The following is a 26,594-nucleotide window of genomic DNA, read 5'->3' on the forward strand; positions in this document are numbered from 1 at the left end:
GCTTTTTTCAGTTAAAAGTTTGTTCCAACTATGTTTATGAATCTTTGGAACTTCATTTGCTTTTTCATACATATGATCGATATTTTATACATATGATCGATTTTTTATACATATGATTGATTTATTCTTAATGCCTTGTTTTGATTGCAGACGATGATGTTAGCGAGGAAAAGTTTCAGAATCTTAGCCAAATAATCGTTAAAAAAAATTTTCTCTTAAAGTGAAAACTAAATTAGGATCAAAGTGTTTAAGATATAATAGTGTACCCATGCAGGTCTGTATATTTTTGAATATAAAAATATGCCAGTGCTAAGTATATTTTTAAAAACTTCAGCAACAAATCAAGAAACTGTCCCCGACTTTGCATTTGTTTACGGCGATATAAAAAGAGCGAGGGAGAAATTAGAGAAAAATTGTTTTTGGTTCAAGAGAACCTGACCCAATTGTCCCCCTATTTCTCCTCCTACAGTAATATGATAAATTAAATACAAATAACATTTTGTGTTCAAAAAAAAAAAAAAAAAACATAAAGATTGAATTTGTACAATAATATCTGCAATGGTAACTATGGAAGCCAATAAACATGGCGTTTCGCCACATGCACAGCGAAACACTGTGGAAACAATTTGGTATTCAGTTATTTAAATTTAAAAAAATTAATAATGCAAATATAATCGTTCCAATATAATTAATCATGCAATAAATAATAACTTTTCTTAGTAATAAAACTTTCTGTAGAGCAAATTTTGGATTTTTGCACAAAATGGTAAGTGTTATGTTATTCTTTTACTGTTAAAACGATCAAAAATTTTCATACTTCAAAAGATTATTTTTCGTTAAAAACGAAAATGGGCGAAAAAAGATTGTATTTATGATTTTTCAGAAGTATTTATCTCGATTATCAATGTCAGGTTATGGTAAAGGAGAGACAAACTTATGCATATCGATTTGTCTGCATGAACAGGGAAAATACATTAAAAAAAAAACAACAAAAAAACAAAAAGCTTGTTTTATTGGCAAACTCTTCTAAAGTTAACTGGATAATCGAGTTTTTAAATTTCACTTACAGAAACTTTTGTTATCTTTTACTCAACATTTAAACTTGATTACATGACGTCATTTAAAAATATAGAAATTAAAACGATTTTTTTTATGCTTCTTGTCCTCGTAGCAATCCAGAAAACAAATTATAATATTTAAGTTTGATGAATAATATTTCGTTGTTGGTGTAAGATACTCGTTACAAACTCTATGTTTGAATTGTTAATGCTTTAAAAAGATTGAACCGAAATGTTCGCTCATAAAGCTAGGCCTAAAATTATAATTTATGGTATTAATTGCAACTTTTAAAAAAAATTAGTTTCAAATTTTTTAGTTCTTTTTTTTTTTGTTGTTAACCAAAATGTTTTAAACTTTTGAAAATATAACTTACAGCTACTAAACAAAAGTTTTGTTAAAAAATAGATAAATTTTAACTTACCAACCAGAGTGAAAAAAAACTCAGAAGTTTGCTAATTCTACGATCAAAAAAATTAATATTCTTATTCTTAGTTGACAGCATTATGGATGGAATTATTACTTTTCGACGGTCGAAAAGTAATAATTTTGAAAAGAAAAATTTCGGCTGAATACTTCGGATATAAAACAAATAGTTTTCGATCTTCAGTGTCAATTACTTTCCATTAAACAACTTACAGTGTCATCATAGGCAATCCATATGCAAAGTAGGTTGCAGCTTGGAACCCTCGATTTTAGGGACCCTCAAAATGGTTCCTTGATCTTCTCATATGATATGAGAGAATCAAAAATTTCACAAATTTATAAAAAGGAATGAAATGAAAAAGAACTTCCTTTTGAGTGACAGCAATTTAGACATTACATTTTAAAAAATGAACATTCATTTGCTGAATTTTATTCAATATTAAAGAGTTTTATTCGATATTAAAGAATTTTATTCAATATTAAAGAATTTTATTCGATATTAAAGAATTTTATTCGATATTAGAGAATTTTATTCGATATTAAAGAATTTTATTTGGTATTAAAGAGGCCACTAGGAGTCAACTTTTCCAAAGATTGAAACTTGAGAATTTTTCTTGCACTATCGAACAGTCATTTTCAAAACTAAATAATATCAATTGAATCTAATTTTTTTCTCAATATTCATTTTATAGATATTATTGAAGAGTTTTCAAGAAAAAAAAACTTGATATCACATCCTAATACTTAGCCCTATGATTACTTATTTTTCTTAGAGTTTATTTATTTAATATCAGTAATTTTTAAAATATATTGAAATTGTGACTACAATTTTTATAGCTTTACAATTAAAGACATAGTTATTTCAATTAACACTTTGAAAAATTAGCTTTTACATTTAAATTCTATTAAAAATAAATAACTATAAAGATTATAAATATGTAAAAATCCTGGGGAAAAACAAGTCCATGAATCAGTGAAAAAAGCGTCAAAAAGATTTTTCCTTCATCAACAAGCAGTAAACCCAAAAATTTTAAAGTTCAAACTGCCATTTGCTTGGATTTGTTTTTGAATTGTGCATTCTTTTGATATGCTCTGTAAAATATTCCTTTTGCTTAAGAATCCAAAATTCTCTTCGTTTTATACTTAAAAAACGGGATATCACAAAATGGGAAATTTGTCATCGCCGTTTTTTCCTGTTGGCTCTTTCATTTGTTATTTACATTGTAACATTTAGAGGCTGTTTATTACAGATGTCAATACAAGAAATCAAGGCAACATCAAGGGCAGATGCAGTGAAACAATTTCAAAAGTTTGGGCTAGCTCAGTAGAGGATTTAGGAAAGGGGGTGTGGGTGGGGTGGGGTGGGGTGGGGTGGGGTGGGGTGGGGTGGGGTGGGGTGGGGTGGACTGACATTACTTATAGTTTCAAGGTCTAAAGGGGAATTTATCAAACGATGAAACCGAAGCTAAAGTCTAAACTTATTTTCAGTTTGAAAAAACGTGTTTATTAACCATTGCTTTAAACCTTCTTACATTTGTGATGTTATTCCAGATCATTAGGCAATCGCTTCCTCGACCAATTTTATAACTACATGTAAATTCATATTGTGTAGTTATGAAAGGTATATGTAGATATTTGAGAGACACTCTAAATTCTTAAAACTTCCTTTATACCCCCCAAACAAAAAAGAAAAATCCAGGCCATTATTCAAAGATCCGTGATTTTCACTATTTTTTTGTTCATATTCAATAATAAGGCTGCAAAAAAAGCATAAAAAGCATAAAAATCAATATAATTCTAAACTTTACTGACCAGAAAATTCGCACCAATTTTGTTGACATGGGCAAAAAAAACAACATTGGCATGTGCTTTATTTTTGTTTTATTTTAAGTTGTATCACATTTTCTTACAGACACATTTTCATAAAAAATGCTTGGACAGGAATGGTATATATCTGATTGCATTACTACTCATCAAGTTTATGTATTCAACTTCAAGTAAGAGTTTAATATTGGATTTTCAATTACACTTTTATTTAACAATGCTGGATTGAATTTAAATCATGTTTTTAAAATAAATAAACTAAAAGCAAAAATATTGCTTCTTAGTATGCTTTAACAATGATGATGAAGAGTATACACAAAACAGTTTGCTCAGCATTGCTTGGTCTTCAAAGTTACAAGTTGGAATTGATTGGCGCAATGTGACACTTGATTCTTCACAGACTAATGTCACTGTCAAATACAAATTGCTCAATGAGTCAAATTTTTCAAACATAACTAAGTTAAGAAGTCAAAATGGATTGGCAGTTCCTGGAACATCTTCATATTTAAAAAACAATAGTGTGTACATAATAATGATTAACATTGGAGATTGTAAAATGTTTTCTCGATATGTGTTAACTGGAAAGAAGACTTTGAGTACTTCATATAATGCTCAAGGTATTTTTCTAAATTTTTTTATAGACATTATTTTTTTATAAAAAGGAGTTCCTGGTATGTCAATAAACTAATAATCCAGCAAAAAATTATATATGAGAAAAATTACAACCTACTAACAAATACGTAAATTAAAAATTAACCATCCATGCGTTAATTTATAAAATAGCTTACTAAAATCACTAAATGAGAATTAAAATAGGATTTATTTTTGAGTTTTATATTTGTGAGTATAAATTCACCAATATATTAATTGTAAAAGATTAAAAAAGATTTTAAATTAATCAGAGTTGAAAATAGCTCAGTGTTTGTAATGCTAAAACTATTTATCTGTCTTTTATTTGTTTTGCTCTGAAATACAGTTTATCTATGAGCAACAATCTTATTACATTCAAACATTTAAGGTGTTACTGCAGTTTCTCGCCCCCCTCCCCCTTTTTTTTTTATGACTGATTATGATAGAGAATTTTATGCTGATTCAGAAAAGTATAAAAACATAGACCTCTAATTCGAAGTCAAAGTTTTAAAAATCCCATTAAAAACCCTAATATTTGCCACATGATAAACTAGATAAGATGAGATTAAATAAAATGATAAGATTATTAAATTAAATTATTTGAGAAAATAGCAAAAAACAATTTTTATTTAAAAAAGTCCATACTGTCATAATGATATTTTTTGGTCTATCTTAACCTAAAATGCTTTTAACATAAGTTTATTTTGCTTTTCTTTATGATTATGTAAAAAAGTTTCTAAAGCTTTGAAAAGGAAATTCCTGAATACAAACCAGTCTTTACTTCAGTATTTTTATTGAAATCAGAACCTTTTGTAAAAAACTTGTTCTTAAAAAATTCAGACTAATTTTTATGTTTATTTAAAATATATAGTAATAAACACATTTAAATTTTGTATTCACTTTTACAGAAGTGTGAGTTTGTATGTATCATACTTTTTGGTATTTAATTTTGTTTGCTTTAAAAAAAATTAAGTTCTCAATTGAAAAAAATTTTATAAGACAAGGTTTATTAAACTTTTTGGTATGTCCTCAGCAACTGTCACTGCTGAATTTTTTTAAATAAATGCTGTTTATGATAAAAACTTCTTTTTAGACTGCACCGATGGTATTTATGATTTTCTCTTGCAACCTATGCCTAACTCAGTAAGTTTTAAATTTTTAGATAACTTCCTAAGATATTTTTTACTTAAAATTTTTCATCTTAAGAAATGTTTTACTGATATTTTGATTTTTAGGTATTTCATCAACAAAATACAATGCAATTATTTTGTTATAATTTCTGAGTTTTACAATATTTTGTTATAATTTCTGAGCTTTACAAAGATGAACAATTAATTTTAGTTTGTTCATCTTGATAATTTACCTGACTTTTTGAGAAAATCTATGGGTTTATAAATAAATACCCATTGGTATTTTTGGTTTTTGTTAATAAACACTCTTTGATTGATGGGTATAAGAAAATTTAAGAAAACATCTTAGGTAACAGATGTTTTGCATCAAGGATCAATTTTTTAAAAATCTAAGTCCAGTTCAGTTTGATGACTTATAACTTTTGAATGAAGCTCTCTTAATCAACTGAATTTTTCTAAAATGTTTATCCAACATGAGTAGATCAACATACAATTTGATTTGTAGCAATTTTTAATCTTATTTGTAAGATCAAGCTCTTTAAATTCATAAAAATTTTTCATTTAATAACAAAAATATCAACCTTAGCCTGCCATTATGGAAAAAAATTAAAAGTCAGATTTTTAACTTTTTGTTTTTCTAAAAGTATCCACAGCATACTTTCTATATTTAAAAAAATTGAAGTATAAAATTAACTTGTTCAAAAGTTTATAGCTGTTAAAAGCCATGATAAAAGCCTTTTAAATTTATGCAAAATACCCTATTTTTAAAATAGTGTTTTCTCAAAAACCATATTATATATTGATCTAAAATTTTCAAGACTTGCTTTTTTTGTATATATATGCCAACCCAATTACTTTCAACAGTTTCTGTGGTTGGCATGGATTGATCCAAATATCAGTTTTAAGGGAATATAAAGCTATACTTACTTCAGTTGTTGAAAATTGAATGGAATAAATTTTTGGTTTTTAACATATATTACAAAAATATTATTTAGAAATAACATAAAAAAATGTTTAAAAATAAATGTAAAATACTAAATTATTTTGTTTTTTTAGATATGGACTTATTTAGCACCATCTTGGTATAACAATGCAACTATAAACAAAGAAGCCTTTATTGATGATAAAAATGGATACAAGTCTATAAATTCTTTTAAACAAGTATATGCCAGTTTTTGTGTCGGAATGAGCCAATATAATAAAACGTTTTCTGATGGAAAATGGATTAAGCTAAATGTTCCATCACAAAACACCTTAACAAAACTTTTTTTATCAAAAGGTCCATTAAATTCTGGTTCCTTGATATCAGCAGCATCTATATTAGCAATGTCAAGTATAAAATTTGAATTAATAGTTTTTATTTATATTAAATATGAGTTAGTTTTAATTTTAGTTATTTTATTAGAATAAATTATGAACATTTGAATCTTTGTGCATACTTTTTTTTAAGGTTTACCATATCAATCTATAAGTGAATCAAATTATGGGTTTGATCCCTCATTTATCCCTAGCACTCCTGGTATATTTCTTAACTGTTTTACTTTTTTTTTTTTTTTAATAAGTTTTATAATTTTGTAGGATTATACAATTAACATAATAACACAATTAACTATGGTTATTTGCATCTTAATCTATATCTTTTTATGAGGCATAAATCTTTAATAACACAAATATTTTGAAATGGTCATTGATTTTCTTTATATATTTTTTTAACCAACTTTTAGGAATTCCAAACTTCATGTTTGGGGGGATGGCCAAAAAAACAGGTGATGGCAGTATCAAAATTTACTACTACATGGCTATGGGTAACCAAGTTAGTGATATACTCTCAGCTCCTATTGTTGGGGCTTTTCAGATTACAAAGGATGGCGCAGTTACACAAAATGCTAGTTACAAAGGTTATTTCTTTGGTAAGTTGAAAAATGTTTTAATTTTTTGTAACCAAACAGGTTGAAAAACATATTTTTAAAATTCCTTTTAAAAGAACTGCTATGATCATTCTAAATTGAACTATTTTTTTTAAAAAAAATTAGCCTTGATTTCCAGGTTATAGAGCACCCATCAGTTATATCATCCCCAATTTTAACAAAGGTCTTTCACAATGTGGCAACTATTCTCAAGGAACTTGTGGAAAGGCAAGATATTCAAATTATTGCCGCATCACTGAGGAATATGCAGATGCTTTTTGTGAACTTCAGCCATATTGTTATATAGAGTGCCCTTGTAAGAAATTATTTTTTTATGTTTTACGTTTAAATGAGTTTTGCAATTAGCTGTGAACTTTTAAACAAGTAGCAAAGAATGATTGAATATTTACAGTATTCTAATATAATGATTACATGAGATTATATTTTGATCTATAATCTTAGTCTAAGTAATTTTATTTTGGCTAGAAAATAAAAGTTAAAGGCACCTGTTTAAATTTTTTATTTGAATTTGTTAAAGTTTTTATAGATTATACATATTATCTATAATAAATATATATTTTCTATATTACATAGACTATATATATAGTTATATGTAATATGTATAGATTACATTATAGTTATTGTAGATTTGTCAATTGTTTATACTGTGACGCTTAGTTCTTTTAAATACTTTGTAATTTTTTTATATTTACAATAATAATTTTTAATACTATTTATGTTAACAAAATCTAAATAAAAACAGTCAAAAAATGACTATCCAAGGCAATATATTAGGTGGAAAAATCAGAAGAAATTTATCAGAAAAATTTCAGAATTTTGTATAATAAAGAAAAAAAACTAAATCTTAGTTTTTACATTGAAAATTAAGTTTTCCATTTGATTTATTTGTAATTTTTCATTAAAACTCAGCTTAAATGCTCTGCTTGCCTTTGAAAGAAATTTAAAAACATGATGTTGTGTGTTGAATGCAGATACAAAAGTGAACAAGCAAATTTTCAAAACTCATGATCTGGCCCCAAATGATGAGTCAATAACTGAAATTTCAATTTCCTGTTTGGTGAGCATTTTTGGACATAAACTAGCTTAAAATTATGCTCTGATAATCTTTAAGAGCTAGGGGGGGGGGGGGGTAATCAGGAAAATGCAGAACATGAACAAAGAAATTTTTATTAATTGGAAACTTAGAATCTAAGCCGTAATTTCTCATTCCCTTTTAACATTTTTGGTTATAAACTTGGGTTTGAAGTAATGGCCTAGTTGAAGGCTTTTTTGAAACTTAGAGAAAAGCATACAAAAAAGGTAAATTTCTAGAACTTGTTGCTTCATAGGGCTAAATATTTTGTCCTAAGTGTTAAATTCTGCAACCAAGTTATGGAACCTACTCAAAGGAGGGGTTGTGTTAGCTAAATTTAAAGTTTTGTAAATAATCTTTCTGAAATTCTCTTTACATCAGCTTCATTCAAGTTGCCATTGTTTAATTTGACTAACTCCAAACAGTTCCCAAGGATATTATGCAATACTTACCATGATGATGTGATGCTTACCATGGACTTTCCATATCTTTGTTTTTTAGGCATAAGAACTGCAATAAAGTAAATATAAAATTAATTGAACTTCAGCACATCAAAAATATTTTTTTCAAGAAAAGTTTCTGATGATAATAGAGAGATACTGTCCATATTTAAATTGATTTCTTAAAATTGATTTGGGATTTCAAAAATAGTTACTTTATGCCTTTCTTTGTTATAAAGTTTGTTTTTCATAAATCTGAAATTCATAATTTGTATATTTTAAAAGTTGTTAGTTGTTTCTAGACCAAACAAACACACCTGGTCTAATCAAGGCTGTAATCTTCATAATATAGTTAATGTTTTTTAGTAGTGTAAAATTTGCTGAGAATTTTTATCATAAAATTTAACATTTAACTACTCTTTTAACTCTAACTAAAAGTTATTTAAGTATCTGAAATGTTATGATTTATGATGAACATTTTAATATAATTAACATAATTAGTTCATAATTTTACATTAATTTTTGCATAATAAGATTTGTTGTATGAGCATATGTTATAATAGCATCCATCTAATATAAAGATGAGCTTATCATGCATGAGTGGTTTCTTTTTTCATTTTTAAGCTAAGTGGACGTTCTTTAATGAGGGATTAATTGATAGAATTTTGCATTCACATTACTTGTGTCTTTCATTACTTGTGTCTCTGGACTCAAGAATTTTTCCATTTTTATTTGGAAAGCCATAATTAAAACTAGAATTTCTTTTGTGGTGAAATGTAGCAACAATGACTGGGGGTTTGTTCTTAGTTGCTAATGATTTTTTCCACATGGAGTGTGCTAAGCTGTTCAAGATTCCATTCTATGAATAACAATAAATCACCATTTTTGTAACTGTTTTAAGATTTGAATTGTTGATGTTGATGTTGATACCTTTTTTTTTCTGTTTAATTTTCTCTTACTGTCTTGATTAATAATCTGGTAAAGTAATGAAGCACTAGATCTAATTTCAACATTAATTCAGCTCTAAGATTGATTGGGAAAAATCTTTTTGATTGAGCTTCATATTTTTATCTACTAAATTAAAATGTTTCACTTTAAATTAGTTTTTTCATTTTTTATTTTATTTAATGGTGAGTTTTAAGTTTCATAGTTCTAAACAAATAGTTTACATGTACATGCTGTTATAAATATTTAGTATGCATCTGATTTCAATTTAGAAAGGAAGCAAAGCATATTTCTTGAGACTTCCATTCTCATCCTTTGTTCATTCTTTTTATCAACCATTTTCTTCCAAAAAAAGATGGAAAAGCCTGATAAAACAAAATTCCATGGCTTGCAGGACAAATTTCCTAACTGACATTGAAAAACAAAAATTTTTGACATTTAAGAACTTATAAACTCAGAAAAAAAGAAAAAAAATTGGTTTGGTGCTTTTTGACCTGATTCAGAAAATGATTCTATTTTTGAAATAGAGTTTAGGTCAGTGTTACTTAACACATAAAGTTTCTACCAACTGTCCTGAACACTGGAGCCCAATAAAGAAATTTAAAATCTAAAGAAAGAATCATTAAAATCAAACAAGTTGTTATAAAAGTTAATGTGAAACTTCAAAATATTTCAAATCGTTTCTGTCAATAAAAAATGGTAGAATTTTGAATGGTTGTACTTTAAATTTGATTAGAGCAATAAACTTTACATGATGGAAACTTCTCGATGTTTTATAAGTTTGAAACAAATCATCAAAATAAAACGTCCTTAAACCATTGACTTGAAAATAAACATTATCATTAATCACCCTTTTCCCCCATTGAAAGATAGGGGAGTATAAGAATTTAAAAAATATATGTTATAGAATAGAATCATGTAACTTAAATTGTAGGTTATTATTGATAACTAATGAGTGAATAAATTGTGTAATAAGTCAGGGAAAGTAAAATAAACAAAAGTAAGAAAAATAAAAGTTAGAAAAAGTAAAATAAATTAAAACAACTTTTTTGTATGAGTAAGAAAAAATATTTTTAGGCAAAATATTTCCAGTACATTTGTTTGAAAAGGCAAAATGTTTTAAAGAGACTTATAAAATGATTTTCAATGTTTTACATTTTCTTGTAGAGAAAAGTTTTCTTAAGTGTTTTGGTGTTAGTTGTTCTTTGGTAGAATCATTTTATTGATAATGGCTGTTATGACCATAAGATACGATCTGTTTTTTTTTGTTTTTTTTCAGTACCATTTCCACCTATAAATTCATGGGAAACAACTAAGTCAAGCTTCACAATCAAATGGGAAAACTTTGATAAAAGTTTGATGCAGAACTCAAGTAACTTTCGTGGTTATACATGTATGTATAAATCTTCTTACAGTACAGTGTGGCTGAAAAACATTAGTGCCCTTACTACCAGTTACTCTGTAAGCAATCTTAGCTCTTTCACCACCTATAATGTTCGGTGCAAGGTTGAGGCTTACACTATGGTGGTGAGTGACAATTATATGTTAATTAACATCACAACAAATGAGAGCGGTAAGTTTTTTGTTCAGTCCTCTTCCTTCAAAAAATCTTTCTTTACCAAAATTAACTTTTTTTCCAGAACTTTTAGCAACTTTGAGGATCATTAATGTTTACGCAAATCTGAAAAGAATCAGAGAATCATTATGATAATCTGAAAATGATCAATGATTTTTAATCATTTTAAATTGCTGTTGTTGTTTTTTTTTTTTTTTTTTTTTTTTTTTGTAAAAGGAAACATTTTCAATTTTTACTAAAAATAAGAAAAATCAGCTTCTCTCAAAGAAGACAATTTTACTAAGAAAAATCAGCTTCTCTCAAAGAAGACAATTTTATCAAAAATAATAAAAAAAACTCAGCTTTTTTTTACAGAAGAAAACTTTACTAAAAAAATATTTAGAAAATATTTCTCATAGAAAACTCTTTTAAAAAATAAGTGAATATTTAATTTGAGTATTCAAACGAAAAATGTTAAAAAAGCCTTTTTAAAGTTAAAATTAATAATTTGTTCACTTTCTATCAGTTATTTGATGTTAATTTGATTTAATTTGTTGATGGAGTAACTTAACTTTTGCTTAGATGTAAAAGCAAAGCTCCATTTTTTTTACTCCATCAAAAGTACTTAACCAAAATATAGAACAAGTATTTTTGTTGTCATCACAAACCAATTATCTTTTTTTTTTTTTTTTTTAATTTTATTTAGAGTTAAGTATCGATGCAACTCAAAGATAATTTTTTTCATTTAAGAACCTACTGGTGAGCCAAGAAACTTCAAAGGAAAAGTGGTTTGGCCATCAGCATTTAACTTCACTTGGGAAGAAGTAGACCCTAGTTTAAGAAATGGCATTGTTTCAACATACCAGTTGATTTGTAAAAATGAAGAAAATGAAAACTCTGTATTTACATTTGAGTTCTCAGATCCAGCATTGAAAGGTCAAGCACTCAACTTGGATTATGACACCATGTACAGTTGTAACCTTGCTGCATGCACTGCTGGTGGTTGTGGGAAAAAAACTGACTCTATCAGTTTAAAAACATTATCTTCAAGTATTGTTTACTTACACTTATGCTATACTTGTTACATATATTTACTATATTTTTATATACACTTTTTTATTTTTTAAATACTTTTCTAATTTGATTTAACAGTTTAATAGATAACACATGAATGAAACTAAATAAAAATCTTTTTTAGCTCCAACCATTTTTCCTAATGTGACATATGCACACTATATTAATTCCACTTCTATGCATATTGAATGGGAAGATGTTGATGTGCAATTGTGGGGAGTGTTGGAAAACAGAATGTTTTGCTTAGTCAGAGAAGAAGATGGATTTGCACCAATACAAAATTGTGTTAAGTAAGTTAGTATTCTTTTTTTTTTTTTTTTTTTTTTTTTATTTTATTTAAAATCAAATTAGTTCTTCCTAGCACTGGCTTGTTGCTCAGTGGCTAGAAATCAACAGCTTAATATTTAATTTGCGCTTTAAAAAACTCCATTAGGTTTTTTTCATCCTTCTTGCCATTTTTTTTCTCTAAAATGTAAAAATAGTAAAAGAAAGTTTTTAAAAAAGTTCTCAACCTTTGTTTTTGAATGAAGGGTAAAATTCCTCTAAGAAATTTTAATAACAGCATTTTTAGTTAATTGTAAATTTAATGTAACATAAAGATAAATAAAATTATAAATTTAAAAATTGAATATAACCCTGCATCAAGAAAAACAAATAGTTTGACTGATACACTGAGCTCACATATAAATCTACTTAACATATTAATGTTAATATTTTTTTATTGAAAGATTTAAAATTAAACTTAAAAGAGATTATCTTTATAATGAAAAAAATAAAGTTAAAAACTTTATTATGTGTTGAATTACTTACATATTTTATATAAAATTATATTCCCCTGGTAAAAACATCACATTATTTTAACATATCTCCCATATTCAAAAGAGCTTTTAACAAACTTTGAGTTTAGCATAAAAAAAAATTGTATTCTCCAGGACAAACTTTGCAGGTGTATGTTTTTTTTTTTCTGGTATGCGCAATTACCTCCAATGAGGAATTTTTTCAAGTACCACTCATTTTGAAGCAGTGATGGAAAATACCATATAAATGCTTTATTTCTGTTTCCAGTCCTTGATGCTTCTTCAACAGTCTCAAAATCGCTAATTTTACACTTACTGTGTCATATTTATAACATGTATAAATATACAGGCTGATCTTAGAGATTGGTGCCGGTCTTAAAAGAAGATAATAAACACAACACTTACAATTAATGTTACAAAAAAGTTGACTTTTTAAAAAGTAATAAGTTTACAATAAATAAATATTCAGATTCTCTTAAACTATTTTACATTTGATTATGTTGTTTCTTTTAAATCTTAATGATATATACATACATTTATTTGGTTTATGATTGCATATTTTGAATAAATAATTTTGAATGTATATTTACAATATATGTTATATGTATATTTTTCATGATTTAATCATAAATATCTGAGTATCAATTTTCATTTTTAGCTACACAACAACTAAGCTTGACATTCATGATCTTATCCCTTACACCAAATATGATTTTTCTGTATACTGTAAGAATTCAAGGGGCAGTGGACCTAAAGATAACAAAAGGGTATCTGCATACACAGATGAAAAAGGTGATTTTTTAAAATTTTAAAATACTTTTAAAAATATCTTGCATAAAATTTGCACTCAATAAAAAAAGTATATAAAATTTTCATTTTTGTCTTGTTTTTTAATTAAAAGAAACTAAATTATTTTTTTACGTTTTTTAAATTTGTATATTAGGTTTTAAATATTTTCTTTAAAATGCATCTGTTTTGACTCTTCAACTGTTAACAATTGCCATGCATTACTGTTTAATCATTATTACATTGAAATGCGCAAGTTTTAGAATTAGCTATGATTTAATTTTTTTATCCAAATGATCTACTGGATTAAAATCTGGAGATTGTGCTAGCATTCTAGAAAAACCATTGCATTCATATTGATTGATGTTCCTTGCATTTTTTGATGCAGAAATCTTTGGACTTATTTTAACTTATGGCCTTTTTGAAACAATTGTTTACCTTTGATGGCCAGCGTGATCTTATGTGATCATGATCTTATGTAATCTTAGCGTGATCTTGCTTTGCTAAGTATGTGCCAGTTTTATCAAACTGTTTGATGATAGAAATAGTTGTTGAAGCTTTGGAAAAAGTTCTAAAAATTTTGTGTTCACTTTTATTCAAAGCAATTTTATGTTTGTTGATCGCAGTTTCTTTTGTTCTTGCCGTTTTTGCAAATATTCACCTAATAAAAAGTTTTGAGTGCAAATAAAATGTATGCAAATGATATTTTGCAATTATTTAAATTGTAAATTACAACAACTCATCTGTTGTAAATGTCATGAACTTGATGCAAAACCAATAGTGAGATGTTATAAATTTAGAGTCGAAAACTTTTTTCATCAAATTAGAGCATTGCAGATATAATTTTAAGTAAAATAATAAATATACATTATATTTTTATTTAGCAATAGTTTTTTTTAAAACATTCAAAACAAATAAATGAAAAAAGTTAATTGATATTGCTTTTTGTTAAAAGGAAAAAAATTAAAACTTACTAGTAAATTTTGATGGTGGTGCTCTGCATATTTTAACCTCACATGACTACAATTTTTAAAATAACCTCATATAACTACAATTTTAACTACAATTTTTTAAAATGTTTAAATTAAGCAGTTATCACCTTTCTTATTAAAAACATTTGTCGTTAATGTTTTTCTTTTGCCTTTAATGTTTTCATCTCGTTCAGCTCCTGATGTTTATCTATTGGATATGGAAGCTCAAGAAGTTGGCGTAAATGGTTTAAATTTTTCTTGGGCAACTCCAGATTTGTCAGATATACATGGAAATATTACTGGATACACTGTTACTGCCACTGCTGTTATCAGTGAAGAAGATTACATCCCTGTTGAAGAGCCCAAAGAAAGAAAGCGGAGAAGTGTTGGAACATCATTTTATGATGGTTCTTTACAAATTAATTTGTATGTCAATAAGTTTTTGTTGAAGAACTGAAAACATTACCAAAAAAAAAATTTTTTTTTAATGTTTTGATTTTATCAGATATGCGCTACCATTCAAAAGTTTAGGGTCACCCAAACAATTTTGTGTTTTCCGTGAAAAGTCACACTTATTCACCACCATATGTTGTGAAATGAATAGAAAATGGAGTCAAGGCATTGACAAGGTTAGAAATAATGATTTCTATTTGAAATAACATTATTTTTATATTAAACTTTGCTTTTGTCAAAGAATCCTCCATTTGCAGCAATTACAGCATTGCACACCTTTGGCATTCTAGCTGTTAATTTGTTGAGGTAAACTGGAGAAATTGTACCCCACACTTCTAGAAGCAGGTCCCACAAGTTGGATGAGCACTTCTTGCGTAACATACGGTCAAGCTGCTCCCACAACAGCTCAATGGGGTTCAGATCTGGTGACTGCGCTGGCCACTCCATTACCAATAGAATACCAGCTGCCTGCTTCTACTATAAGTAGTTCTTGCACAATTTGGAGTTGTGTTTAGGGTCATTGTCCTGTTGTAGGATGAAAGTGGCTCCAATTAAGCGCTGTCCACTGGGTATGGCATAGTGTTGCAAAATGGAGTGATAGCCTTCCTTATTCAGAATCTCTTTTACCCTGTACAAATTTCCCATCTTACCAGCACCAAAGCAACCCCAGACCATCACATTACATCCAACATGCTTAACAGATGGCGTCAGGCATTCTTCAAGGATCTTTTCATTTGTTCTGTGTCTCACAACCATTCTTCTTTGTGACCCAAACACCTCAAACTTGGATTCATCTGTCCACAACACTTTTTTCCAGTCTTCTTCTGTCCAATGTCTGTGTTTGCCTATCTTAATCTTTTTCTTTTATTGGCCAGTCTCAGATATGGCTTTTTCTTTGCCACTCTGCCCTGAAGCCCAAAATCCTGCAGCCGCCTCTTCACTGTAGATGTTGACACTGGTGTTTTGCGGGTACTATTTAATGAAGATGCCAGTTGGGAACCTGTGAGGCGTCTGTTTCTCAAATTAGAGACTCTAATGTGCTTATCTTCTTGCTTAGTTGTGCAATGTGACCTCCAACTTCTTTTTCTACTCTGGTTAGAGCCTGTTTGTGCTGACCTCTGAAGGGAGTAGTACACACCGTTGTAGGAAATCTTCAATTTCTTAGCAATTTCTTGCATGGAATAGCCTTCATTTCTAAGAACAAGAATAGACTGTTGAGTTTCAGATGAAAGTTCTCTTTTTCTGGCCATTTTGAGTGTTTAATTGACCCCACAAATGTGATGCTCCAGAAACTCAATCTGCTCAAAGGAAGGTCAGTTTTGTAGCTTCTGTAATGAGCTAGACTGTTTTCAGATGTGTGAACATGATTGCACAAGGGTTTTCTAATCATCAATTAGCCTTCTGAGCCAATGAGCAAACACATTGTACCATTAGAACACTGGAGTGATAGTTGCTGGAAATGGGCCTCTAGATATTGCACCAAAAACCAGACATTTGCAGCTAGAATAGTCATTTACCACATTAGCAATGTATAGAGTGTATTTGTTTAAAATAAGGACTAGTTTAAAGTTATCTTCATTGAAAAGTACAGTGCTTTTCCTTCAAAAATAAGGACATTTCAATGTGACCCCAAACTTTTGAACAGTAGTGTATATATATATATATATATATATATAACAAACATTTCCTAAAAATATTAGAAGAACATAGTAAAGAATTATAGGAAGCATTTAAAAGTATAAGACATCTTTATGAGTATGTAATTATAGTCATAAAAATGGATATTCACAAATTGTAACACTTATAAGTTTTCATCAGAATTCGTGTATTTGGTACAGGGTTCTAACAATTAATGATCCATCTGCAACAAGTGTTTGGATAAGCGATTTGTTTGGTTATATTACATACAATATATCTGCTGCTATTAACAACAAATACAATGGATCATTCAGTAATGGAATTACTGTTACTACAGAGGAAGGAAGTAAGTTTTTTTTGTATGTTTTAGGTTTTTTGTTTTCAAGTTTTTCAACTTAAAATTTCAACTTTTAATGTTTTCTATTGAAAACAAAAGATCTTTCTATTAACACATATCAACCTAATATCACCTATATATATATAATATATATTGGTGATGTTATATATATATATATATATATATATATATATATATATATATATATATATATATATATATAAATAACAACCTATATATCAACCTAGTTTAATACCTAATTTTTTTTTTTTTTTTTAACTTTTTATCTGATAATTTTTTTAAAAAAAATTCTGAAAATTTTACCATTCAAGTCTTGTTTTTGTTGAATCTTGAATTTTGTGATGATGCCTCAGAATCTGTTTGTAGAGGCTTTAATTTCCTTTGGATAATATGAGAAAGTATACTTAGTTCTCCTATGGCATGAATCGTTTGATGATTATGAATTGTTTTGTAAATAATTATTTGATAAAGCGTAAGACATTTTTGATTTATTAAGCATATTTTATAAACAGTTCATATTATATCAACAAACATTTTTAAATATAAAAAAACAATTCATCTACATAATCAAACAAATTACTTTTTATACCAATATTTATGTCAATATTTTGTCAATATTACAAAAAATTGTTAAAACTTCTAGTTAAAACTACTTGTAAAAAGAATATTTGTAAAAAAATGAGTTCTTTATGGTTTTAAAATGTTTTTTCAAGTTAATCAAAACATTCAATTGTTGATGTTCTGTGCGCAAAACCACTTCACACAGGTTTTGCATGGTAACATTAAGTAGTGGGAACCGACAAATCTTGGATTTTACAAATTCATTATAACATAACAAATATTAGCATTTATTTAAAAATAAGTTTTTGAGAAGTCTAACAGAAGAAGACTATTGACAGAAGAACATTTTTGATTTAATTTTTTAACATTTTGCACATAAAACTGAGAAATTGCTCACTTCCTATTGTAAATTAGGAAAAAAATTACCAGCACAAAATGTGTTAATTTAATTCAATTTGTTAATTTAATTCAATAACAATTATAGTTAGTCTTTATTATGTTTTTTTTTTTAAAAAAAAAAAGATCATTTGAAATCAACATAAAAAATACAAATAAGAAACAAATAGAAAAATTAAAAATGAGAAACCAACAAAAATTAAAAAAAGGAAACAAACATGTAAAGTTTGATATTTATTTATCATTTTTGTTTTCAGCTCCAGTGGTTTCTGTTCTTAATCTACAATGCTGTGATGAAGATCAAGACTCAATAACAATTTGCTGGGATGAGGTTCCACCTCTCTATTTGCAAGGCATACTAAAAAATTATACAGTGTATTACAGGATGAATGATAGCTCGTTAGTTGAATCAATCAAACAGGATTCTTCAGAGACATCTCTGCGAATCATAATGCTTTTGCCTGTAACAAAGTATGTTTTTAATGTTACTGCATGGACAGATCAAGGGGAAGGTGTCCCGTCTGGAGAATTGACATGTGAAACCCTTGAATGGTGTATGTGGTGTTTTTGGATATTTAAATTTAATTTTGTTACTTTTTCATCTCTTTTTTTTTTTACAAATTTATATACAAATTTATATGTAAATTTATACAAAAATTTATGTGCAAATTAATGTATAAATTTATATAGAAAAATTAGATTATTAAATAAAAAAAGTTTTTAGATCCTGATGAAGAACCAACAGATGTAGAAGTAGCAAGCCTAAACTACCCAAATTCTGCATTAGTCACTTGGGAAGCCATTCCATTAGACGATTGGATGGGTATACCAGCTGGATATCAAATATCATATAAGAGAATTATGGAAGGAGTTTCACAAATGACTGAGGACTGGATGGTTGTAAACTCTCCCTCGTTGAATGTTTCATTTACTTTATTAAATTTAAATGTTTTTTCAAAATATTTGTTGAAAGTTGCTGGATACACTGCAACTGGAGTCGGAAAGTATAGTGACATAGTTGAGTTTGGTACGTTTGTAACTTTGATGTTTGTTACTAAACTTTGATGTTTTTTTTGATCTTTTTATACTGTTTTAATTGTTTTTGATTTTTTTTCTCTATTTTTATTTTTTTAGTTTTGATTTTTTTAATTAAGGAGAACATTTTTCATTTAGATACATGTTTGGTTGAAGCTCCAGATGTTATTGTTTATTACTTTGAAAATGTACCTTTTGTGCAATCACCAGTTGCTCCGATCAAAAAACCTTCTGGAGTCATGATTGAAGCTCTTGAAAAATCACTCCTGTTATGTGCACAAACTTGCAGTTCTTTTAAACGCAATATAACTTTAATATACAGACATTTGAATATCTCTTCCACCAAAGATGTCATAAATTTGACTCAAACTTTAAAGGGAGCATTCATGCCAATATTAGATCCTAGAAGTATTATTCCAGGTGCAGAGTTTGTAGCAATAGCTACTTCTCCTGGTTTTGTGTTACTTCAAGTGCCTGATTCTCCAGAAGTTTTACTCAAGCAAAATGAAGAAATTTTTTTGAAAACAATTATTAATTCAATGAGTGTGTTTATCTTATACTTTGTTATCAATGTCTTATCTGGTGCAATTTTCTTTCTCTGCGTAAGTGCACTTGTGTAATATTTTCTTATTTCTGACAACATATTTACTAGCTGTTTTCCCAATTACATTTATTTCATTAATTTTTTTTTACAAGATTTTGTTTATAATCTCTATTAATATTGCTATCATTTTTTCCAAAAATAAGTGGCAATTTATTTTTTTACAAAATTGTATTTTCTGTTATATAATGTAAAAAAACTTACTGTATATTTTTAGGAGCCCCAGAGTGCTGAAAAGAGAAGAGTGTGCTACTCTTTGTCAGGAGTATTTGAAGGTGTTTACTTAGCAATCATGACTAGTACAACAGTTGGGTGAGCATTATATTTTCATTGAACATTTGCTAGTGATAAAAATTAAAATCTCTTTTTATGAAACCAAAGTTAGAAGCCAAACATTGACAAAAAAAGCAAATTATAATTAAGTTTTCCATAATTATAATTTGTTACATTAATTATGTTAATTATTGTTATTTATAAAATGTTAGGTATGGTGATAAAAAACCGCTCTCTGGAAAGGGGAGAATCTTTATTATTTTCTGGACTTTGCTTGGAATAGTTATAACTGGAGTTTGTGTTGGTAACGTAGCATCAGCGATATCATCGGCCAAACTTAGTGCAATGAAGTCACATTTCCCAAATGAAGCTGTGAGTTTTTCAAAAATTTTTGGTAAAAGAAAACAAAAAGGCCAGATGTTTTCAATCTTTGTAAAACTATTTTGTCAATCACATTTTCTATACATTTTAGGCCATTAAAAAAATTTTTTTTTACTGTTTTCTACATATATTTTGTGTTTTACATGTATTGGGTTTAAATGTAGGTGTTTATAAGTCACCTCCTTTACATGATTTGCTACTCAGTAACCCCCTCTACATTAGATTAACTATTTCGAACACAAGCTTTCATTATCTTTACTATGCTCTATGCTTTTCTTATAAAGTTCTATAAAAACAAATTTGTCAGTTACTTCTTAGTTACTTCTATAATACTTCTAGTTCTTTGTTAAAAACTCAAAAGCAAAATTTAAATCAAGATCTGAGGGTAATACATAGAGACTCATAACTTCCTTGATTACCAGTTTTTCATAAGGAGGTATCAGGTACTCAGAGACCTAATCTCAAAGAAAATGCAAGTTTCTGGTTTTTAAAACAATTTTTTTTTTTTTTATTTCTAAAAGTAAAAAACACTTAAACTTTTTCTTATAAAGTTTTTTTAAAAAAAAAGGTTATGAAAAATTTATAAGTCAATGATGAATAATTATTAATCAAAAGCAAATTTGCATAAAAGTTTAAAAAATTTTATTATGTCAAGAAAAAAAAAATTTTTTTTAAAGGATTTTTGAGAATGGGTCCGAGAAGAAATTAGGGCACATATTTTCTGTCTCTTTTGAAGGGCACATATTTTCTGTCTCTTTTGAAGTATAATCCATCTTTGAGTGAGCTTCCTGTGACCCAGGGTGTTAAAAACAGTCCGTCTCCTTTGTATGTGGCAATTTTCATTCCTTTTCCATTGCTTTTGAGGTAAGCAATACCATTTCCAACAATTTTTTCGATCAAAGTGGGCGCAAGAGCTCCCAATAAAGGTAAAAGAAGAGGAAGAAATCCTCCTTCTGATTTTATTCCATTTCCTAAAATTGCACATGGAGTAATACACATAAAAAAACAACAACCAAAAAATTATTGTAAAATTTAAGTTATTAAGAAATGCACAAGAAACATTTTTTTAATATTACAGGAACTTTATCTTTTTTTTCACTTTTAAAATTTTTTTATCTTTTATAGCATCTTTATCTTATTTAATTTACTTTTTGTTAATTAAAGGTAATAGGTGTGGAAGATTCAATAGAGTATGAATGGGCATCCAAGAAGATGGTTGTTGATAACAGTAAGTTTACTGTTTTAAATCCTCATTTCCGTTCTGCTCTTCTTTTTTTCATTGCCATTCTGCTCTTCTTTTTCGATTTAGATAATTATAAATTGTTTTCTGATTTAAATTTAAAAAAAGAAATTTTAGCATCATATAGAAACTATAAATAAATTGAAGGATGAATTAGTTATGATGAATGTTAGCTTTTAAAAGATGATTCTATGCATTTGGCACTCTTATATTAACAGGTTTTTTTATGCATTTGGCACTCTTATACAGTACAATTCATCTAATTCAATCTAATTCAAACTTCATGAGGAAAAATAAAAGTTTGAATTAGAGAGATTTTCGAATTATAGAATTAGAGAGAATTATAGAATTAGAGAGATTTTCGAATTATAGAAAGTTGATTTTTTGTCAAATATTCTGATCAAACTACAAATAGAAATAAAAAAACAAACAAGTAGTGATTCTTAGTCGAATTAAGGAGATTCGAATTAGAGAGATTGTACTGTATTAACAGATTTTTTTATGCATTTGGCACTCTTATATTAACAGATTTTTTTATGCATTTAGCACTCTTATATTAACAGATTTTTTTATGCATTTGGCACTCTTATATTAACAGATTTTTTTATGCATTTGGCACTTTTATATTAACATATTTGGTATTATAGAAATATACCACTCATATTAGACACCACATATTTTTTCCTTATACTTAAATCAGTTGTAGTTAAATGAAAATCAGAACATATTCTGCTCAGTCAACTTTACACTTGTCAATAGTAATGCATATGTAGCGGTGTCAATATCCCTTTGTTTGTAAGGTTTATTTTGTGTTTTCTGTTTTGATTCATGCTTTGATTTATGATGACGGTAAGTACGATGGTAATTAAATCCTATTAAAGTTTTCACGAAATGATTTTTTCTCTTGGAAACCAAGTGTTTTTTTTCTTAGCAACCAAGTATTTCAGTTATGAAGAGGTTGTTCAATCGCTGGAATCAGGTGCTGTTAAGTACGCTATTTTTGACCAGTACGCTGTGGAACCATTCAAACAAAGGCTTAGCAGTGCTGGTATCTTTGTTGCTCACACTTATGCCAATAATTTTGGGAAAATGGGAGGTAAATTGTATTTTGGTTTATCAGAGATTTGTCTTTTTGAAAAATTATTTTCCTTTTGTTAATACCTTTTGATGCAAATTTTGATGTTTTAATATTAAATCATCAGGTAAAAGAAAGCAGGTATTAAGGATTTTTGTTTATTAATGATGATAAAGGATTTATCTGTTCTCTGGCCCCCTGATCTTTATTGTAACAATAAATTTTTTCTCTATAAGGGAAATTTCTACAATATAAAGAAGATTGATTTTGCTTCACTTTCTTTAGCAAGTTTTTAATATAAAAAAAATTAAAAAATTAGTTAAATTTTGATGTAATAGCATATACGAAAGGTTTTCTCATTCTTTCACATTGTTAGTTCATTTTTATAATTTTAGAAGTACTTCTATAATTACTGATATCCTAACATGGTAATACAATATCTATTGTATACATGAAGTTATATCAAGCCAATAAAAATATATTAATACAATATCTATTGAATAAATGAATTTGTATCAAGCCAATAGAAATATTATGTTATCTAATCATAAAATTATGGTCAAATTTATATAACAGTTATATAATGTATATATAAGCATAAACCCCTGTGTTAAAGTAAAAATGGGTTTTAATGCAAAATATCGTAAATTTACATAGTGTTAGTTTGTAATTTAGTATCATTCACAATGATGTAAAGATATATTTTTATAAGTTTATATTATTATTATAGTAATGTAGTTTATGTTACTTCCAATCTCAATTAACTTCTAAATTTTTGTGCACTATAATTTTTATAGTACATAAAAATATAGCTACAAGTGGTTCATATAATTAAACGTTTTTGCTTTGTACCATGCTCACCATGTAGAGTCTTACCAAATTGTCAGTGACAGTTGAACATTCTATAATATATAAGTATTATGTAATTTAGTATTAACATATAATTAATTATCATTTATTACTTTTGTAATAAACAATTTGGATCAATATTCGGATTAATGATAATTATAATTGATTATAGTTTATTTAATTGTAATTTATTATTTTACTGTAGATGCATAGTATAATTTGGATGATATATTTAAAATTCTGAATTTGTAATCTTTTGCCCTGACCAAATAAAGTTTAGTCACAAGAAGGTAAAAGATTACAAAGCTTTATGATCACTGTGAAAAGCATCAATAAAGATTTCATCATAGACATCAAAAGATTTCAATAAGTTTTACTTCCTAAATAATGCTACGTAATGCTAGAAACAACATGCTAAGTCAGAGGCTGCTTAAGGTTGGTTGTCATGAACATCTATCAGGGAGAACTGACGTTCTTGTTATTGTTTGTATGTAAATATGGAGTTTTGTATTTCAGAAGAAGGTCAAAAACAAATCTTGTTTATGAGAATGAATTTATAGTTAGCGTTATTTTTTGTTGTAAAATAATAAAATCTCTATTTTGCTATCTTATGATTTCAATTGCTTTTTTTTTGTAATGTCTTTGTTGTTGTTTTGTTTTGTTGATTTTTTTTAGCAGAAATTTCTCTCATATAAATTCTACATTTTCATGTTGCTTCATATTTTTCATGTTTTTTTCTTATTTTTCTTATTTTATTTTTAGTTTTTTTTGTTTTTTTGTTTTGTTTTTTTTTGTGCTATTTCTCATAGTTATCATTTTGATTATCTCCATCATTTTCTAAATTTATACTTACTCCCTAAATTTTGTATTTAGTCGTTTTAACCGGAAAGTTATCTTTGTTGAGCACTTGTGTCAACCAGTTCATCCAGGCGAATCAAAAAGTTGTGGAAAATGCTCTTGAGAAGTATAAAATGGTGCGCTTCTTTCCTATTAACAATTTAAACATAAACTTTTCCAATGTTCTGTTTAAATTTTAGACTTAGGAAGTTTTTACCAATTTTCATTTTTACATCTTTCAAGATTTTAACTGTAATTAATGCTTTTTAATCAACAGTATGTTTTTGGACATTAGGGTAATTAACTCAAATTAGTAGGCATAATTAGGGTAATTAACTCAAATTAGTAGGCATTTTATTACATGCAAATAAAAGCAAAATAGCATACAAAGTGTTCTAATTCCCGCCACTCTATTTAATTTGTCATCAGTTCTTAGTCTTTTGGCCTTCCTACACTTTTTAAAACGCGCGTGTGAAACAAAAACACGCGTGTGAATCAAAAAGTTGCTTTAAATTTTTGTCTAACCAAAGAATACATCTGCAATTAGAGTATTTGGAATTTTTAGAATGAAAAATTATTTGTATGTCTCATGCATGTACTTTTTCGTTGTCTGGTTGATAAGCAATCACATCAGTACTATTAGATGAGACTGATACAGCTTGAATAAAGATGGAGGCATACTCCCTTTCAAATAAACTAATATAACCAGATAAACTACCTTTGATATAACTTGCAGTAAGAATTTTCCTTGCTTTAGGTGGAAGTAATGTACAAAGTTGCTGGACTAGTTTCCAATAAACGTTTAAACTTAAGAGACGTTTTAAACGACTGTTAAATAATATTCTTTTAAAATGTCTGTGTAACACTGTTAAATAATATTCTTTTTAAATGTCTGTGTAGCTCAGCTACTTTTTATCATGGTCTATCAGGTTTTATTAGGCAAAATTTACATGTGAAATTATTCCTTTAATTCTGATTGATTCTTCAATTAAATTGATTGCGAGCGCCAGCTGAGGAAGCAATCAGAACACAGGAAAAATTCCGCGCGAAGATTTTGCTCTAGAAAATCCGACGGGAAAATTAGACATTTTTTCAAGGTATTTGGTTACGTATGAGAATAAACTTTTTTATTTTTTATAGAATTTGGCAACTAAAGCGGGAAACCTGTCGTTACCGACAAACTCGTCCTCACGTGAAAAATATCAACCACCAGATAAAAACGCGAACTTAATTAGCTTTAACGCTCCACTATTCAGAAAGTTCTTTATATCTTTTTTGATATCGTTGGGAGCCCTTTATTTTATCGGAACTATATATGAATTAGTACGACGAAGACTGCTCAAATCAAAATCCAACAGAGTAAAGTCAACCTTAGGCATGTCTTTGTCAGTTTTATTGACGAGTTTTCTTAAAAAAAGCGTTTTTTAAGTTTTTTAAAAGTTTTCTTCTTTTCTAGAATTAAAGTTGGCATTAAAACAAGACTTGCTCAAGTTAGCTCTAGAGTTTGAGATAGAATATGCCGAGATGGTCGAAGGATTACTAAAGAAGACAGACGACATTTTATTTCGACATTGTAAAGAACTGCTGGATTTGACCAAGAGCTGTTCAAAAATGTACGGTGTGAATTTTAAGTATGTGAACATCAGTGATCTAGGAGTACCTCTGGATTTGATAGCAGAGTATCGAGAAGAAATGAACAACTTGCCTAAAGTACCCTGGTGGATTAAATTTAGAGAGGCGTTTTTTAGAAAGTTTTTATGGCTAAAGATTCGAATAGAACCCATCGGCAAATTTTTTTATGATTTATTATAAAATCGGTTGTAATAAACACAAAAATGAAAACACAAAGCGAACAGGAAAACACGAAGAGAGCAGGAGTATTATTTAAACTAAACATTTTACTAGGAAGATTTGAACCGATTTTTTTAATCAATTTCTCGCTTATGTTTTCTCTCACAAATAGTTTTTGATACTAAGCAACATGAAATTATCAATAAAGGCGTCGTCAAATTTCCTAACTATCTTGTTTAATAGTCATAGTTTGTGAATCGGTTATATTTATTTCCTTGCATCTATTTTACATAACTATCAAACACGTTGTAATTTTTCCATCTTCGTGTCGTGTAACAAGAATATAATGTTGTAATCAAGTTTTTTGGTTATTTTATCTAAAAAAGTTCTATTCGTTTCGAATAGAATTTTGCGCCTCGGAACGCAAGAAAATAATAATTATTTTTATCACATTTGAATTGGGGTAAATGAA

General features: G+C 27.8%; 1 protein-coding gene across 2 annotated transcripts; it reads left to right on the forward strand.

The window, feature by feature from the left end:
* The first annotated feature begins 673 nt into the window (after positions 1-673).
* Positions 674-26,481, forward strand: LOC145189923 (uncharacterized). 2 transcript variants are annotated; one of them, XM_090090407.1, is made up of 24 exons: positions 674-766; positions 3,395-3,479; positions 3,591-3,923; positions 5,030-5,079; positions 6,123-6,399; positions 6,517-6,585; positions 6,791-6,976; positions 7,113-7,289; positions 10,731-11,024; positions 11,757-12,056; positions 12,205-12,370; positions 13,536-13,669; positions 14,829-15,060; positions 16,926-17,071; positions 18,298-18,594; positions 18,765-19,067; positions 19,214-19,677; positions 19,894-19,988; positions 20,162-20,321; positions 21,495-21,558; positions 22,502-22,666; positions 24,368-24,468; positions 25,472-25,706; positions 25,788-26,481. In XM_090090407.1, exons 1-24 carry the CDS (start codon positions 764-766, stop codon positions 26,141-26,143), a joined length of 4,692 nt encoding a protein of 1,563 aa, XP_089946533.1. In that variant the 5' UTR covers positions 674-763; the 3' UTR covers positions 26,144-26,481. The 2 variants fall into 2 exon arrangements, with proteins under 2 accessions (XP_089946533.1, XP_089946534.1); XM_090090408.1 differs by lacking the exons at positions 16,926-17,071; positions 18,298-18,594; positions 18,765-19,067; ... (6 more) ...; positions 25,472-25,706; positions 25,788-26,481 and adding an exon at positions 15,140-15,368.
* The last annotated feature ends 113 nt before the right edge of the window (positions 26,482-26,594 follow it).

The sequence above is a fragment of the Hydra viridissima genome, unplaced genomic scaffold, assembly GCF_058129835.1.
Source record: "Hydra viridissima isolate aposymbiotic clone 2 unplaced genomic scaffold, HvirCarnegie_v1 scaffold_6, whole genome shotgun sequence".
Classification (NCBI taxonomy): domain Eukaryota; kingdom Metazoa; phylum Cnidaria; class Hydrozoa; order Anthoathecata; family Hydridae; genus Hydra; species Hydra viridissima.

What these genes read in the sequence shown, in the direction of transcription:
- LOC145189923 (XM_090090407.1), top strand. An exon ending in ATGTGAAACCCTTGAATGGT is followed by an intron (nt 18,595 to 18,764) that starts GTATGTGGTGTT and finishes AAAAGTTTTTAG; the next exon opens with ATCCTGATGAAGAACCAACA. An exon ending in CAGAGTAAAGTCAACCTTAG is followed by an intron (nt 25,707 to 25,787) that starts GCATGTCTTTGT and finishes CTTCTTTTCTAG; the next exon opens with AATTAAAGTTGGCATTAAAA.